Consider the following 18774-nt stretch of genomic DNA (forward strand, 5'->3'; position numbering starts at 1 on the left):
CGATTTGGGGGTCCGTGGCTGCCCTCGTGCGGTCGCCTTCTTTGGCCCTCTCGCGGCCCGGCGTGTCGCGCCGGTGATGGGTCAGTACTTTAACCGCTGAGAGGGGGTGTCTTTCCTTTTGGCAATAGACTCGTAGCAGGAGCTAATGCGGGCTATGCGAAGCTTGAGCCGGGTTAGCTAAGGCGTAGGGCCTTACGGCCGTTTTAAGTGGTACGACTTGAGGCCGGCGATCCGTGTCCTCAGGATCGTCTTTTGCATAAATAGCGCGTGTTGCAGGTTTTCTGTATCTTGTTTTTGTTGTTCAGCACGCGCCCCGCCCTCCCACCCTGGAGGCCGCGTCGCCCGCCCTTTTCGCTCTACTACATTATTTCTTTTCCTTTTGGTTCGGTGCGGCCTTTTCATCGATCAGGCCGTAAGAGCACAGCCAATATCTGTAACAGAAATGGCAATGGCAATAGACTCGTAGCAGGAGCTAATTGATATAACGCAATCAATTCATAATAATTCATATGTCGTGAAATAAAACAATTTAAAACATAAATCATTGACACAATCTGAATACCAAGCTTGTTGCAAACAGTGAGGTCTTAACGGAGACTGCAATACCTCTATAAACAGCAGGCTTCTACAACAAACATGCAGACAATTGCTTACCACCCGCGCGTTGGCTCAGCACGGATTGGCTGGGTTCAGCAGGATGTCATTAGACCGGCCCTGCTTCCGTGTTGCAATCGCAAGGTCACCTCCACGTCAACTTCACTGTTGGGGCGCGCAAAGACACCAGGTACATAAATCTCCTCTAATTAAGGCTCGAGTTCGTGAAGGTGACATGTAAGCTTCCCGTGTCTTACTGTTAGGAAACCTGCCTGGGGTTGTTGTTGCCGCCGCGGCTGCGGCTCCAGCGGCTGGCACTGCTGCGATTCCGCATTGGAAACAGGCTATGGACGAGCTAGGTAAGGCTAACGCATGATTTAACTGTCGTTCTTTCTTTGAACGTTAGTAGCTTACTACGTAGCTATTCGTTGCTACATGTTATGAAAGATATGGAATTTTTGTGTATGTATTTATTGTTATTCACGTAACGCGAATTGTTCTCAGTCATATCGTGTTATCACGCTGGCCAAGCGCTCTCATATTTTGTTCCTGTTTTCCGGACTGTGCCGATAAACAGACAAGCCAAGGGATCAGCGTAAGATTATGATTTGCCAGGTGAGAGCTAACACCGTCTTGAATACTCTGTAATTTGGTGCGTCTCTACCCTCTGTCCCGGTATTGAGGTCAGTTAGTCGTTAGGCGGCCATGCTATGGCCGAAAAGCTGTTGATACATGGCTGAAGGATCATCCCTTTTGAATAATGGATATTCAAATATCTGGAAGGCCATTTTCAGACTTATTCCAGTCTTCTGCTCGACAGGTGGCCCCTGCAGTTCGCGTGGCAATTGCCGAGTGCTTCGGCCTCGCTCCTGGCGCCACAACACCTGGCCAGCTAGCAGAGTCTCTTCGACGCCTGGGCTTCGATCTGGTGTTCGGTAAGCTACAATTATGTGACGACCCGCGGGGCATCGTTTGCTTTTTTTATGTTGTTCTTTGAAGCACCATCAGTCACGCTGCCGGTTCAAGGTCAAGAACTGAAGAGCATGTATTAATTCATAGTTGAAACTCCCACTCGCAGACACACTCTATGGCGCTGACCTGACGATCATGGAGGAGGGGACAGAGCTGATTCATCGCCTTCAGGCTCAACTGGAGGCTCACCCGCACAGCGAGGAGCCCCTGCCCATGTTTACTAGCTGCTGCCCGGGATGGATTGGTAAGCAAATAGTCGCTTGATCGCTCTAATGCATCAGGCGATAAGGAACGGACAGGCAGGACTACTTGCTTGTAACTCTCGCTTTTCATGCGCCTGTTTCCGGTCGTCGCTTTGGTTGAATACTTTCCTTCATCGCCAAATATCCCCAGTCGCCCTTTTCGCCCTTGATCCGCAGCTCTCCTTGAGAAGTCCTACCCGGAGCTTATTCCGTACGTGTCGTCGTGCAAGAGCCCCCAGATGATGCTTGGCGCCATGGTGAAGACGTACTTGGCCGAGAAGAAGGGCATCTCGCCCAGTGACATCAGCATGGTCTCCATCATGCCGTGCGTCCGCAAGCAAGGTGAGTGTCACATCTCAAAACGAGTATAAAGATAGTGGTAGTCATATACAGGGATAGTGTGATAGTGATAATGTGTATCAGGTACACCTCCAGAAATAGTGTCCGGTGAAATGCACGTGTTGTCGTACACGCAGGGCCTGACACGGTGCACAGCAACTAGTTCTTACCTGCCGTTGCACGGGATACCGTGCCGGATACATACATATATACGCTGAACATGTGTACCATGCCGTACATGTGCCATCTGCCACTACCAAACATCCAGTACAATGAATGGCCCCCGTTGTAGACCAGGTGCCTGCAGGCTGACCGCCATCAGAAGCACAAAACTGCTGGACGCTGCGGTTATCCTCACTCCATGTCTCCACCGTGAATTACGTCACGCAGGCGAGGCTGACCGCGACTGGTTTTGCTCGGGCGGCGCGGGAGTCCGTGACGTTGACCACGTGATCACCACTGCCGAGCTGGGGAACATCCTCAAGGTACGGCAATTCGTACGGCGTATTCGTTTGCCTCGGACCAGGGAAGGCGCCTATTTCTGTCCGGGTCTGAGGGCACATTGGCCTTGTTCGCTTCGTTGATCATAAGACTAAATAGACTAAATAATAATGTCGACAGCCATCTGGGTCGTCACGACGCCGCCACCAGATTCTGTTTAACAATCGTTCATCAAAGTGTGCAAATGTTGTTCATTGCTGCTGCACGTTATGCCCTTTCTTAAGTGTCATCTGTTTCCTTCCGTTAAAAAAACAACAGGTACTTGGCCTCCTTGACAGGCTGCGCTGACCATACATGTATTCATCGCCTTACTGTTGATTGCAGGAGCGCAACATCAACCTGCCCGAGCTGCCTGAGGGGTACTGGGATCAGCCCCTGGGAACGGGCTCGGGTGCGGGGGTTATCTTCGGCACCACGGGCGGTGTCATGGAGGCAGCCCTGCGCACGGTGAGTTGGTCCGCCGTGTGATTTTTTTGATATCTGATACCTCGGCCTGCTAACGATAGTTCTAGTTTCTATGTTTATGAGGCGCACGGATGGAGTATGCGCAGGTTGTGTCGGGGTTACCTTACCACGGCTTTGGGATGTTTTCTCTGCCAGCCATTATGGGCCGCCCGGCATTCCTTGTCTCTCCTGCAGGCTTATGAGTTGGTGACGCAGCAGCCGCTGCCCCGTCTCAATCTATCCGAGGTGCGCGGCATGGACGGAATCAAGGAAACAGAAATCAAGATGGTGCCGCCGCCTGGCTCCAAGTTTGCTGAGCTCGTCGCTGCGCGTGCGGCTGCCAAGGCTATGGACGAGGCCGCGGCCAGCGCCGGCGCCATTAAGTGGGATGGTGGGTCCAACTTCACCGCTGATGACGGAGCTAACGGCATTACGCTGCGAGTGGCTGTTGCCAACGGACTGGGGAACGCAAAGAAGCTGCTCACGAAGATGCAGGTGCGGAGTGAACAAGTAAAGGTATTACTTTTTGTCACGCGTGTAATAATTAGCGCCTCTTGGCGTTTTGCATTTTTTCTGTACAGAAATCTTGATTGGACACACTTTTGAGGACCTTTGCTTGATAACAAGTGTTTCTCCTATCTTGCACGTCCTTGCGTGTTGCAGACTGGCGAGTGCAAGTACGATTTTGTGGAAATCATGGCTTGCCCCTCCGGCTGCGTCGGTGGCGGCGGCCAGCCGCGCAGTACGGATAAACAGATTACGGCTAAGCGGCAACAAGCGTTGTACAACCTGGACGAGAGGTCAACCATCCGCAGGTGCGTGGTGATGCGGTTGGGCGAGGTGCATAACTTGGCATCGGTTGCTTTTTGTTGTATGGGGCTGTACGAGGTCCCTCGCCACGCACTGCAGCACATTTAGATTTAGACCTAAATCTAGATTTATTAATAGTCACCATCACTTTTCCCGGCCACGTCGTCTATTTCAGGAGTCACGAGAACCCCGCCATCCAGACGGCCTACAAGGATTTCCTCGGGGAGCCCAACGGCCCACGGGCCCACGACTTGCTGGTGAGTAATTAACAGCCCACTAAAGTTAGGAAGGAAACCCGAAAACAAGGTGGGAAAAAAAGTGCAGCGCGACTCCCACAGTCTCAGGACAGTTTACTGCATGATGCGGTGTGCCAGTGGCCAACAGCCGCTATCCATCTTGTCCGCGCTCCAGGGTTTAGCTTGAAAACGTTCGCTGCGAATTGTGTCCGCGTCGCATGTCGTGTTTCCTGGTTTGTTTCACTCGCGCTAGTGAAGATCGCACGCAGGCCGGGTAGTAGTGATTGGAAGGGAACTGGTGCGCCCACCGGCTCCAACAACGAAGCTGACACCAGCTGACCTGTCTTCGTTTTCCTGTCCTACCTCTTCCTGCAGCACACGCACTACGTTCCCGGTGGTGTCGAGGCCGAGTAGAGCGAGGAGGCACGCATGAACCAACATAGGACGTAGGGACATATACCTGTCTGCGAGGCGCTCTTCCAATAGGGACATCCCTTCCTTGCGAGGCGCTGTGCTCCTGCATTTTGATACTCAAGAGCGAGTGGCCCAAATTGCGCACACGTGCGCCTTGTCTGCTTAAGTAAGCGCGCATCGCAGACATTAGGTTAAAATTCAATTCTTTTCTGTTTTCTTTTTTTTTAGGTGCAAGAGCGGTCAGTAGCGATTAGCATGTGCTCTGCTATAGGTTAGGCCGCGCTCGGCTACCTTCCAACGTCGTCCTCTGCCATTCGTGTGGGACGATGTGTGCTGTGCAGCAGCTTTGCTGAAGTGTTTCCGCCACAGGTCTGAAATCTGAGAGGCTCCTGCGGGGAGAGGTTGTGTTAACGCCAAATCCAGGTCCTGCATAAGTACGGTTGTGGATGCACACGTCGGGGTGGATGTGTAGACGTGGGATGTCCATGGAATAAAGCGAACTAAAAGCAAGTGGATGGAGCTGAGAAGATTGCAATGCAAAAATGCCATTCACGATTGTTTTCAAGAATTAAGTGACGAGGGGTGTATGCATGGCCGTACATGCTTTGGTGCAGATTGCCCAGCTTTGCTCCGTTAGCTATTTTAGTGACGGTATTCTTTCTTTGGTCGTCTTCTGTCAATTTCTTCTTCTTTCAAAATCTAGTGCTGACTGATGAACAGCGGAACTTGCGGAACTATGAACTGCTTCTTCAACGGAACACACGCCCTTGCGGATAGATATGCCGTGATTCCTTGGTTGTCAACTGAGAGCCATGCATGGTGCAGAGCTGAAAGCGAGCGAGGGGTGAGAGGATGTTGTTTCTGTATCTACAACGAGCTGCGAGCCGATGGCTTCGAGCAGACGTGATGAAGGGTCTTGAAGTCAGCGATACACATCGGTTTGCGCTGTAAATCCAATGCCTTTCAGCTAAACGTGGATATGCTGCGTACATGCTGTTGTGATTAGTGTTATGGTTTCGTGACGTAAACACTGTAAACCTGTGGACGGACTGCTTATCTGCAAGACAGGTTGATCTGTGTAGAATCTAGGAACGCAATTCGCGCCACATGCATCACCACTGCGCGCAACAGGAGCAGCGGCCGCGTCAAAACAATTTAAGAGTGCGCATATACCACTGCGCGGCGACACGGGAGGTCCCTGGCCCCCACCCGCCGCAGGTAGAGAAGTGTATGCAAACATAGGCGACCTGCTCTAGGGTTACAACATTGTAGACCAAGCCTTTAGATTAAAGCTTTAGATCAAGCTATAGATCACAGCTTTACATCACGGACACCGCACCCCCAGCACCCCCGCTTTTACAAAAAGTGCAGTTTTCTAAGGAACATTGTAGCAAGCAGCCCGAGGCGGGCTTGCGATGCGTCTCTCTCTTCGTAGAAAGACCCTGTCCTGTACATATCTATTACACCAGTCAACCTCCAAATCGTCTGCCGACTGTCCAACCCGCTCCGGTGCACTCGATCAGCCACAACCCATCACTGGCACCACCGCCTTCGCCATCGCCAGCACCGCCATTCTGCCTGGCCGCAGAGGTGGTCCCGCCGCCTCTTTTGCTGCTGTGGGTATCCGGTTGCGGCCCTGCCGGCTCCGCCTCTACCGCCGAAGCCGTCGCCATCGTTCCCGTCTGGCCTCTGTGACCCGTGGGTCGGTGCAGCACGAACTTGACGCCGGGTAGGAGCTGTTCCGCCACCACCATGGCTGTACGTGTATGCAACGTGGGTTCGGAGCATCGAACGCGGGAGGTTCCGGAGGCTAAGGCCATCCAGATGATGAGCTGGTCCTGCATCCTGTATCCAAAAAAACGACAGCGCCAAAGGTAGGTAGGCAACTAGGCAGGCAGGCAGGCAGGCAGGTAGGCAGCTAGCATCAGCAGCAGCTACAGCAGCGGCAATACGACAGCATCAAGCAGCTGTCCGGAAGGAGATCTTCACGCTGCTGAGCCTCAAAACTATCGAGCCGCCATATCTTCATGTGTCTTGTTGCCCTCCTAATTAACTGTCTGTCTGCCATTTTCTGTTCTCCCTCATCAAATGGTTGTCTAACGGGCCGTGCTTTACTCCTTACTCTTTCAACTAGAGCACCATGGATTGACCAACCGCTTCACCGCAAAAAAGCTCTTTCCTTTCGAGTTGCCGTAGTTTGCCGTAAAGCAGTCGTACCATTGATCGACGCACGTGCCGCTGGTCAACGCCTCTGCAAGCTCCGCCGCCGCACGCTCCCCGATCTCCTCTGCTGGTACCCCCCGCTCGCCCTTGGCGCTCGCTCCTGTACGACATCCAACAGAATAACGGTGGACGCGAGTGTACAGAAGAACTGAGAAACACTCGAGAAGAAACACACACTGGTTCGGGACGAGAACTCGAATTCTCGTTAAGAGATGATGAGCTCATCTCTATACGGTGTGCACCAAGTAATATTCTGCATTGCTCCTTGCGCAATCATGCATTCGGTGCCCTCCACTGGTTTAGAATGAGGGCGACGGTTCAGGGCCTGCCAGGAGTGTACAGGTTGTCAAAAAACATCCAGCAAAGTCTTATTGCTCGAATCATGTGCCACACGCCCGTGCCGGCTACCTCACTCCCTCACCCCCTCACCCCTCAACCCCTCAACCCCTCTCCCCAATAAACCCACACAATCCAGGCGCCCCAGCCCACCTCACCTATCCGACATCCCGTGTCCGTGTCAGCAAAGATCAGCACGCCGCAGCCGTCACCTGCATCCACGATTCCAACCGCGCCATCATGCCACATCAGCTGTCTCCTATGACTCTCAACACGTTTGCCAGTCTTCTACCTCCTCTCCTTCTCCATGCCTTCCGCGCTGGAATCGTCTGTCTGTTGCTTGTACGTATATCTGTTTACCTGCTAACTAATTAGTCTGGTTAAGGTGTCTGCGGTTGGCGGTTGGCGGTTAATTATAGGGCTCGCCCACCCACCTACGGCCCGATCCGGCGGCTCGTGGACGGTCTCGACCAGCACCGGCACTCCCCGACCCGTGGGTCCCAGGTCCTTGAGCGTCCGCCGTACAGCCGCCTCCGCCGAGGCCGCCATCCGTTTAGCCACCGACGCCCCCACACGGCCAGCGGTGAAGGTCTTGACCACAACCTGGATGACCAGGATAACGGGAGACGTGCACTTGTTCGTATATTTTGTGTGAAATTTCGTGTGCACGTATGTGTACGCCTCTCAAGCCAAGTAAGGCAAGTGGAGAACACCGGAAGGGAGTACGGCATTTTTTGAGGCAAAGCAGACAGGCGGGTGCTTGTACCGATAAAACACTGCACACGGCCGCTAAAACCCACAAATGCTGTCAAGGTAGGTGCGTCCTTGCCAACTGCTGTCGTACGGTGTTACCGTACAAACGGCGTCGTTATTCCGTCCCGGTGCCGTACCTGGGAAAGGTTTCCTCTGCGGGTGAGGTCCAGGGGGGGCAGGGGGACTCCCTCAGGAAGACCGGGCACACTGGCTGTGACCACTCCGCCGCCACGTGGGTAGAAGCCTCGCCGTATCTGACCGTGCACGACAGCGGCAGCAGTAGCAGTAACAGCAGCAGTAGCAAGTGATGAGCAGGTAAATAGGTGAGATTAATGTGCGCGTATATTCCAAACAAATGCGAATCCGAGAACCTTGATCCCGACTCAACCCGACACCTAGGCCCCGGTCGAAACCCGATAACTAGACTAAGTCTTAAGTCCTAAGGTATGTCCTGATGTAAGTCCTGATGTTGACATAACGCAGCGCAACGCAATAACACAATGATAGCAACACGACAAGATTACACAAAACGAAACGGAGGAGTGCGGAGAGGACGTAGCGCCCCTCCCTGTTGGTGGAGCGGTTGGGGTTCAGCTCCCGGGTGGGTGCCCTGGGGGGGGGTGCCCTGGGGGGGGTGCCCTGGGGGGGCGGGTCAATGTCCCACCCTTTCGTCCACCCAGCAACAGACGACAGACCCCACCCACCAGCCGCACATCCAAACACTCCAATAGATCGCCGTACAGGTTCCGGAGCAACGGTATTAGTACGTCAGTCAGGTAGGCGATAGGGGGAGCCATGTCCGCGTCTGTGCCGCCCCGGAGCTCCAGGTTGGTGCAGCCGCTGCAGGTGTACGGCATCATTAACAGATGAGGTGCGCAAATAAAAATAGTAGCATGTTAAAATCATCATTTGCATTACCACCGTCGTCAGTTCATTAGGTCATTGAAATAAGCCCTTGATTGTACTTCCACTCGACATGCCGATATGCATGCACACGGTACGGCCGTACGGCACTCGCAAGATATTTGTACGGACATACCGGACGCGCCTCGCACTCGCGCCTCGAGCATGTCGACAAGTCAAAACTATGGTTTCGGTTGTACAGATCGCCCAAAGCTCATGCTGATCAAAAAGCCGCTTATACCGCCATACAGTACTTGCCCTGTACATTGCTGCCGTGCCGGTACGGCTGTATGCCGTGCACCGACTGTGCCGTACTGCGTAGGTGCGTGCGAACATCTGGTCGACAGCGGGTTAGACGGCGGTGTAACAACGGCGGCAACAACTAAAAACGGCAATTAAACCCCGAGTACGACTATCTCAACTGTAGCGCCTGTTTGCCTGTAATGCAAGGCGAGACGCCGTACAAAGGTACGACACCAACGCACCTTGTGCTTCTGCCCACTGCGCTGTCTTCTCTGCCTGATTGGTGCGGTCTCCTCCCTTCGTCCGATTGCCCTTGCCGCCCTTGCGATGGTGATGGTGGATGTTGGTGCCTCGCAAATACACAGACCGGCATGGCCGCCTGTTGTGTGTGTACACACACACACACACACACACACACACACACACACTTTTTCACACTCACTCTTAACGATTTTCGTTGACAGCCACAATAAGCACCAGCTTCCAACCACCATCACTAACAGAATAACAGCAGCAGTAGCAGTGGCATACGTGTACACATGTGGCATCAAGAACAAGAGAAAAAGTGCCGTACTTCTTTACAAAATATTTTTTATATGTTATGATAACACGTATAAAACACGTATAAAACACGTATAAAAAACGAATTTCTCCAACAACAGGAGGTTCATGCCTGCCCTCAGGCGCCGACATGTCACGACGATCAGCTTCTGCGTCCTCTCGCACAATTTCTCGCGCACCTGCAGCATTAGCGTGCAACTACCCGCAGTCTTTGTGTCGGCGCTAAAGCTGCTGCCCCCACAGCAGGGAAGCGTTCCTGGTCGCAGGATGATATTGCTGCTGCCCACATGCCCACCTGCAAGCAGTAGCAGCCGCGTAGAGAAGGGAGCGCAATGACGGTTGACGACGTGGTGGCAAGTATTCCTTTACTTCCCTAATGATGGGAACGGCGGCACATCGACCGATCCGTATTTCCTCGTTTCATTAGGCAATTTCAGCATGCGTACCTTCGAGGTGGCCACCACATAAGGCCTCCACAAGTTTTAGACCTGTGAGGTGTTGCGGCTGTAGCCCAGGCCTGGTCCGTTTGGCGCGGATGCGGTCAACTGCCACTGAGACGCCGGTGATGGCGGCCATTGCGGACGCATTGCGAAGAATTTGACCACCGCCCTCCAGCATACTGCCTGAGAGGCAAGATAAGGTGTATTAGGCCACGAATGGACGAAGAGTTGGAGGTGAAGGCCTAGGGTTGCGGCCTTTGGGATTCGGCATGGGAACGTAGCGGAAGGTCGGCCCGGAAGGCAGTTGGGTATCAAGGCACATTGGTCTATAAGGCCGTTAACTTTCAGAGCTTACGACTAGGTGAGAGTCTAATAATTGTGAGGATATTATGCGGATCCCAAGAGCTGTCGCAAACGCAATCTTTAATGGTATGGCTTACCATCAATGGTAATCATTGTCGTTATTATTACAAAGCGAGACTGCTTATGATATGATTTATCACCTGAATAAGGTATCACATATTTCCTCAATTATAAACCCAGAATTCCAGAGCTCCGAGACCGATACCGGAAAAGTTTTATCACCCTCGTCTTTACCTGTGACTTAAACACGAGCTCATAGATATTTTGAGTGAGTAACCTGCGCTTCATTCTTTTAACATCCTACCGCACGACCATGGTTGTTTCCCATTGCTGTCGCTTCTTTGGGAGGGCGTTGCTGCCACACATAAAGAACCCAAATCCACGTGGGTAATTAAGCGGTTCCATGGGCGGCATATGTGCAGGAAGCCCATGTATGAGTCAGTCGCGTTAATTTGGTATCATCCAGAACGGTCCGCTCTGGTATCATCTCGCCACCGTTTGATATCACCTGTACTAACAAAAACAAAAAATCATTTCTACACAATCCTACCAAATTGCTTTGACACTCAATGGTCAAGCTTGGGCTCATCTTTGAACCGTAACTTTGTCCCACGGTTCGGGTTCCTTGTTACTCTCCGCAACTTTATATACCGCTGCGCTACTATACATTATTGCTGAAATCTTTGCAAAACTTTCTGTGCTATAATGCTCGTGGTTACATCTGCAGCCCGCAGCGGCATCGCTACCTCGATGTGCGGCGGCGTCATCAGGCACAGCACCCGCACAATCAGCCACAACCATTCTGTCCACAAAGCGAGCGGAACGGCAGGTGGATCAGGCGGAGAAACCGTGTCTTCCCCCCGTCGTACGCATGACAGAGGTAACCCAACCCCCCGGGAGCTCGGTTTCCGTATGCCGGGAGAGTACGAACCCCACGCCGGCACGTGGATGGCCTTCCCGTACGATCCGTACTTGTGGCGCGACGAGGCGCGACCGGCGCAACAGCAACAAGTGGAAATAGCCCGGGCAATCTCCCAGTTCGAGCCCGTGTGGATGCTGGCAGACCCGAAGGCACGCATGATGGACATACTTACAGTGATTTTGTCGGGGGATCTTTCCTTAGCCGCTAGCGAGTCGCCTCGTAGCTGTGATTGCACCTGCCGTACGCTGCCAGCAGCCAGCAGGTCATCAGGCTGCTGGCGATGTCACCGTCAATCATTTAGCCGCTGTCTGTACGACAGGTGTACGACGTGGCACGTAGCTACTTCCGCGGGATCTCTGGGGTGGAGGTCATCAACATGCCAACCAATGACGTTTGGACGAGAGACTGGGGGCCCACGGTGAGTTGTCGTACGTACAGCCACCTCGTCCACAATCGGACGTGACTGCTGTCCCAGTAGTGTGTATCCCTATCCAGATGTGTGAAACAGGGGGGTGTATCTTCGCCCGTGGCAGCTACCCTGCGAAACCCTGCCTTCCCCGGTATTTTGGGGCACCCTCATCCAGTCACCCTAGTTAACTTCTCAGTGGATCGCTCAGGTTCCGCACCCACCACCAGCATCCAACGGAATCTGCCGGGTCGACAGCGGCCCAACTCCGTTCCTGGTCGGCTCGCAGGTTAACTTTATCCCAGGTCACCACCGTCCATCAACTAGGGGCGCAATGCCTTCCACCATCAGAAGGACTTTGACCCTAATGGGTATCAATCCCGGGATCTCCCGGGGGCAATGGTCGCGCCTTACCAGTAGTGCCAAACCCTATATAGATGTATGTACATATGTACATATGTATGTATTGTGTCCTCCTTTTTCATTTCCCTTCCTGATGACCCATCTTGTGCGTGCATGCTGTTGCCGTACGCTCGTACATGCAGTGCGTTGTACGGGACGATCCTGTAACCGGCGAACGTGAGGTCGCTGCGGTGCACTTTGACTTCAACTGCTACGGCTCACCCATAAAAATGGAGCACGGCCTGCCGCCGGTGCGCTGACTGGGCGTTATGTGGCTTATCATGCACACACACACATGTTTTTTTATGGTGTTATGTGCGTGGGGGGTTATCATGCATGTATATCTGTCCATTTGCCCTCCCTGCCTGCCTTTAGCTGCTCCCCGACTGGTCAAAAGACCGGGCGGCGGGCCGCAGCCTATCGCGACAGGGGGCCGCCGCGACCGGGGCGCCGATGCGAGTGTTCGAGTGCCCGCTTCACTTGGAGGGCGGTGCCGTACAGAGCGACGGAGCCGGGTACGTGGACGCACCGGCGCATGGGCCCATGGGCATGCGGTCTGTATAGAAATCTACATATATAAATCTGTATGTAGGTACGTATACTGAGAGATCTGCATTAAGGTACCGTACCATGTGAGTTCCGTACTGGTTCGTACTGGTCCGTACTGGTGTGTACGTGGGCACCGAGCGATGTTCCTTTCTGATGATGACGATATTGCGTGCGCTGCTGCTGCTGCTGCTGCTGCTGCTGCTGCTACTGCTACTGCTGCTGCTACTACTGCTGCTGCTGCTGCTGCTACTACTGCTGCTGCTGCCGGCGCCACACCAGCTACTACTAGTAGTATTAAATGTAGTTCACCTTCACCCGTCTGCTGCTCTACCCCCCTCGCGGATCCATCCAGTCCGGTGCACATTACACGGCTCCGGGCCCGGTATGTCGGCTAACAAGCAAGCACTCGTGCGGCACCTACCCACAACCTAGGGTTTGGGTTTTGCTTGACTCCGCATGCTTTCCCACCCGAATACATACATACGTGCGTACATCCAGAACACTTTTGGTGACAGAGGAGTGCTTGCTGCACTACTCGCGCGATCCGGAACTGGACTCGGCGGGGATCGAGGCCCTGCTGCGGGACTACCTGGGGGCGGAACGCGTGGTGTGGCTGTGGAAGGGCATGGTCGGCGATGAACAGGTAGAGGAGTGTAGAGGAGGGAGAGAGAGAGAGAGAGAGAGAATAAGGCATGGTAAGGCATCCACTGAGTACGGAGCTGCATGCACAGCAGCAGACAGATTAGTAATAACTAAGGAGCAACGAACATCAATCGACAGGGTACCAACGGTCACGTGGACAACGTAGCTGCCTTTGCCGCACCGGGCATTGTGCTGTTGGCTTGGAGTGATGACGCCGACGACCCGCGCCTCCGGGAGGTCTGCGCGCGCAACCTGGCGGCTCTGGACAGACATACAGACGCACAGGGTCGTCCGCTGCGCGTCATCAAGGTGCCCTGCCCACACCCGCCCCTGGCGGTGCGACCGAACGAGGTGAACGCTCTGGCGGCGGAGGGACTGGCGGCGGGGTATGCCACGTGCATGCCAGCGGGCCGGCGGCTGCCGGCGTCGTACATTAACTATTACGTGGCGAACGGCGGCGTCGTGGTCCCCCAGTTTGGCGGAGAGCAGGTGGGTGAGCAACGGATTAACGGATTAACGGAAAGTGGTTGATGATGAGGCAGCAGGTTAATAGTGGGACAGGCATTATTCATCTGTGCGGCAGAACGGCACATATCTGTACGGCGTACGTATGTACGACCTAGCAATTATGGAAAATTTGAAGAGCGGGGTTTTAGCTATGACGTTGCGCGATGCCTCATCATGCACGGCACGCCAGTAGTACTGCCCGTGGCTCAGATCATGAACACACACGCACCATGGAGTGATTATCGCGTGTCGTACAACCGTACAAAAGTGAAGTACGTCACCTGACAGGGCCGCAGCGACGAGGAGGCGCTGGCTGCTGTGGCTGCCGCGTACCCCGGGCGGCGGGTTGTTGGAGTTTACAGTCGGGAGCTGCTTCTGGGCGGCGGGAACATCCACTGCCTCACACAGAATCTGCCTGCTGCTGCTGCTGCTGCGGCCGCTTCTGCTGCTGTTGGGCCGTCAAATCAAGTCATGAAGGGTTCATAACGATGATGCCGATGAGGGGGAGGAGGAGGGGGAGGGGAAGGAGGAGGGGAAAGGACAGTGATGAGGATGGCAGGCGTGTATATCCGTGTGTATATCCGTGTGTATATCCGTGTGCGGTATGCAGCTCCGATCGTATATTGTACATCGCATATCCGCGCAGCCGTCATGTCCTTCATCCTGGGTGATGCACGGCCAATGGCGGCCACTGTTCTGATACATCAGCAGACATTGTGCACTCGTTTGATCTAGAAACACAAATAATACCGATAGGTATTTAGGTATTTAGGGTTTAGCTAGGCAATACATACGAACACATGTTGACGACGTGTGCTTAGACATTATTGTATGTTGTTACAGGGTGGTATAGCTTCACCAGCGGCCCCCTTTCCCGAGCTCTCCCCTGCGAGAGGGGCACCCTAATCCATTCACCCCATCCAACTTCAGAATGTATTCGTTGGGTTCAGCAACTCACCATCAGCATCCTTAACCAAATCTAGCGGATCAACGGCGCCACAACTTAGTTCCTGGTCAGCTCGCAAGTTGATATAATCACGTCCTACACCGTCCACAAGATGGGGGGCCACCTCCCAATTCAACACCCCTCACACACCCGAGGGGTCGGCAGGCGGATTTGAACCCAGACATTATTGTATGTTGCATATCCGCTACAGGTTCAGATCGCTCGAGCTGCTGTTGCATTTCGTCGCGGCGTGAGGTATGGCACGAGAGACCATTGCATTGAAATACAGCAAGGATGTATCTATCTGTTGTTTGCAATTCACGGATGATTTACGCATCAGTTAAGTACTAGAGGCACGGTACGTCGTCGTAACGAAACCCGAAGCACGCTACATATTAACGTGCCTATTTTGGCTCTCTCATCCAGGATTACCCACCTATTTTGGCTCTCTCATCCAGGATTACCCGCCTATTCTGGCTCCCCAGCTTGTGCGCGAACTAATAAGCGACCTCTGCCGACCCCTGGTCTACCTAATTGCCCGACTACCTAATTGCCCGACTACATCGTATCTGAAAATATTTTAGCGTCTATAGGTCGAAAGATCGCCTATGGCCCTTACATATTTGACAGCAACCGTCCCTTTCCAATCATACGGCGATTTATTGAGTAATGAAACTAAATATGCTTCCGTTGTTGATCATGTAATCCTAGAATTTTCGGCAACTGTTCCTGAGCATATAAAAGTTAAATTAAACCACTGTGGGCCAAGGTTTAAGGACGTTATAAATCTACGGACTAAGACAGGTATACTTAACCCCGCATACAAACGTCGTTTAGTACTTCAGCCTTTATAACTTCTTATAATCTGCTGACCAACCGAAATATCGCGTTATCAGTTTTTGGAACCGCTTCACGATTAGAGTAGTCAGCTTCTTCGAAAGAGCCGAAAAGGGCTCTCGGCCCCGGTGCCGCCAGTCGCCCAACAGTATTCCGCAAGGGAGGCTGTACGGCACCGGGCTGCAAGTGGAGGAACGGTGTCGTGTTTGGGCTCTACATATACGCACATTATTATGGACAGCTGCGACGGCCGGGTTCGGCGGCCGCCGGCGGCGTTGGAGTGATGTATGAAACATGTGTTCCCCCTTTACCAGTGATCACAGATTCGAGTCAGTTCATGCGAAAAGCATGATAAGCATCCTTTTGAGGTATGGTATCCATGGATACTCGGTGTCTAGCTGCCCGTTGCCTAAAGGATGCATGCACAGCAGCTGCAGCTGAGAAAAGCGGCAACCAAACGGCCTTCCGGCAGTCTGACTGCCACATTACAACTGGTATTAACAATATGGATGGAGGCTCTGCGAATGAAAAACTAAAACTCAAAAATGGCGGGTCTCATGGTTTTGCGGGTTTTTTCAAAGATTTAGAATACACTTGCTAAGGCCCCAATGCAAATCCATGGACGGTGCATTGCGCGCCGCCTCCATCTCAACAAGAACGGCTGAGCATTTATAGCCTCTTGGTAGTGCGCGAACCCAGTTCCCCATTGCCAGTCGAACTGGATAATAGGACATGTATGAGATGTGCGTGAGACGGAACAGAGGGAAGTGCTGGAGCAGTTAGCATGGATGGGCTGGAGTTGCCGACCGAGGGTTTCGCTGCGTTAGGTCTTAATGTGCGTGACCGCTTACCCCTGCTGATGGTCCTTGTTATGAGCGTTGATGACCAGCACGGCTTGGGAGAATTACTTCACAACATCTGGGTTGGGCGCTCATCTATGATAGATTGATTTTTTGATCTGGACTTGCTTGACCCTATCCTCGGCCCCTTTCTCCTTTTTCTCTCTTTTCTTCTCTCGCTTGGTTTCTCGGTCCATGAGCCTCCTGCCTCGTCTGGGCCTTGCGAACTCTCAAGCTTGTCATCGCATCACACCACACCACACCACACCACACCACACCACACCACACCACACCACTCCACACCACACCACACCACAATACACCACACCACACCACACCACACCACACCACACCACACCACACCACACCACACCACACCACACCACACCACACCACACCACACCACACCACACCACACCACACCACACCACACCACACCACACCACACCACACCACACCACACCACACCACACCACACCACACCACACCACACCACACCACACCACACCACACCACACCACACCACACCACACCACACCACACCACACCACACCACACCACACCACACCACACCACACCACACCACACCACACCACACCACGCCACACCACACCACATCACATCACATCACGTCACATCACATGCATGCATGACTGCATATACAAATAGCCAGCAAGAACTAACTATGAATAACCTCTGTCATGTCAGCAGCAGGTGGTTGGTCAATCACAACTTCAGAAAACTACCAATCGGCGAATGCAGATTCCGTGATATGCCCAGAATACATCAGAGGTAAAGCCGGAATAGTTTGATCTGGTTTGTGATGAGGTAGCAAGGGAGAGAGCACGCATGCACGTATGTACATGTATGTATGTACGCATGCATGTACGTACCAGCAGTCGCATGACGACGGGCTATCTATCACCGCACGATGCGTTATAACTAGCACCAGCAGCAGTAAACACGCCACACACGGGCATGCCCGTGCGCACACATCATGTGCAAGCAAATCATGTACAGGATTGTTGGGGAGCATGTACGTAGTAACATACACAACATGCAGATAGTAAGAATAACGCAGCGGTACATGCATGTCGGTGTATGTGCATTCGTGCGTTTTGGTGCCATCAAACGATAGATGGCGGGGATGGCGGGCATAGTGTATGTGTGCGTGTTTGGTTGGCTGCCTGGTTATTAATCACGCCGCAAACGGATGGTTTGGTATTTGATGCAGGTGCCCCCGGCGGTGCGTGTACGCCTGCACACATACGCACATACATACACGTTTATTACACATACACACGCACACACACACATAAATACACGCAAAAACAGGAACATCGATGATGTACATACATACGCACGCACGCGCACATTTACATGTACACGTATGACGGCCTGGATTACGCCGCCTGAAACGTACATGCATATAGGAAGGACATGATGTGACAGTCGTCAGCAACAATTATGGCTTCGCAGTTGCAAGGTTAAAGCAAGGAATATGTATAGACCTTGCCTGCATGCGCATATGTACACGATCTTGTTTCGCTTTTGGCACATTTTGCTAACAAATTTACGGCGGGTGTATTGCAAGCAATAATGACTATAATGATCTGTTCCAAGAGGTCCAATAGTGGTGAAGAAAACGATCGTGGTAGCGCAATCCGTCTACCCCAGCTCTACTCTTCGTCAGTCTGGAGCCCACTGTAACAACCACACACACACACACACACACACACACACACACACACACACACACACACACACACACACACACACAGCAGAGAAACAACCGAACAACCAATAAAGCGCGTCGAATAGTACAACCAGCAGCAGCTCACATGCGCCTGCTGTATATTCCGGCTGCTGCTGCTGCTGCGGTGATGTTGTGAGCAATGCTAACGACGGACTCTAAGTACTTGGAGCACTGTCGCTTTAGTAAAGCCTATCTGTGCGCATGTTTTTATTCTTTGTGCGTTGCTTGTACGATAAGAATGTGTGTGTCCGCATCAACTTTTCATCCCGCGCCATCCAGCAGCTAATATGTTGCGAAACCGTCCACCCATCCATCGATCCATCGATCCATCGAACCATCGAACCATCGATCCATCGATCCATCGATCCATCGATCCATCGAACCATCGATCCCTCGATCCATCGATCCCTCGATCCATCTATTCCTCGATCCATCCATCCCTCGATCCATCCATCCCTCGATCCCTCGATCCCTCGATCCATCCATCCATCCATCCATCCATCCATCCATCCATCCATCCATCCATCCATCCATCCATCCATCCATCCATCCATCCATCCATCCATCCATCCATCCATCCATCCATCCATCCAT

At 52.9% G+C, this 18774-nt stretch overlaps 4 protein-coding genes across 4 annotated transcripts in view; 3 read left to right on the forward strand and 1 right to left on the reverse strand.

The window, feature by feature from the left end:
- The window catches only part of VOLCADRAFT_88894 (uncharacterized protein), a gene marked incomplete at both ends in the record, with an annotated part of 3550 nt that extends 3084 nt beyond the window's left edge, over window positions 1-466 (forward strand). Inside the window, one exon of the mRNA XM_002948440.1 lies at window positions 333-466. Within this exon, the coding sequence (XP_002948486.1) occupies window positions 333-466 (134 nt within the window). The remainder of the gene's footprint in view (window positions 1-332) is intronic.
- Window positions 467-901: 435 nt separating this feature from the next.
- Window positions 902-4552, forward strand: VOLCADRAFT_80264 (iron hydrogenase; the record flags this gene model as incomplete). The annotated part of the gene is made up of 11 exons (XM_002948441.1): window positions 902-953; window positions 1172-1209; window positions 1415-1529; window positions 1673-1810; window positions 1986-2150; window positions 2538-2632; window positions 2973-3095; window positions 3288-3587; window positions 3756-3907; window positions 4078-4159; window positions 4514-4552. The coding sequence occupies exons 1-11, from the start codon at window positions 941-943 to the stop codon at window positions 4550-4552; spliced, it is 1260 nt and encodes a 419-aa protein (XP_002948487.1). The 5' UTR covers window positions 902-940.
- Window positions 4553-5795: 1243 nt separating this feature from the next.
- On the reverse strand, window positions 5796-10189 carry VOLCADRAFT_80268 (uncharacterized protein; the record flags this gene model as incomplete). Its single annotated transcript, XM_002948569.1, has 8 exons — window positions 5796-6397; window positions 6770-6875; window positions 7270-7323; window positions 7546-7714; window positions 8002-8118; window positions 8578-8685; window positions 9712-9866; window positions 10018-10189. 8 exons carry the CDS (start codon window positions 10187-10189, stop codon window positions 6022-6024), a joined length of 1257 nt encoding a protein of 418 aa, XP_002948615.1. The 3' UTR covers window positions 5796-6021.
- An 890-nt stretch (window positions 10190-11079) lies between these two features.
- VOLCADRAFT_88897 (uncharacterized protein) lies at window positions 11080-14537 on the forward strand (the record flags this gene model as incomplete). The annotated part of the gene is made up of 8 exons (XM_002948442.1): window positions 11080-11203; window positions 11255-11469; window positions 11616-11714; window positions 12248-12355; window positions 12480-12619; window positions 13152-13296; window positions 13434-13788; window positions 14413-14537. The coding sequence occupies 8 exons, from the start codon at window positions 11080-11082 to the stop codon at window positions 14535-14537; spliced, it is 1311 nt and encodes a 436-aa protein (XP_002948488.1).
- Window positions 14538-18774: the final 4237 nt, after the last annotated feature.

This window comes from Volvox carteri (assembly GCF_000143455.1).
Source record: "Volvox carteri f. nagariensis unplaced genomic scaffold VOLCAscaffold_10, whole genome shotgun sequence".
NCBI lineage: Eukaryota > Viridiplantae > Chlorophyta > Chlorophyceae > Chlamydomonadales > Volvocaceae > Volvox > Volvox carteri.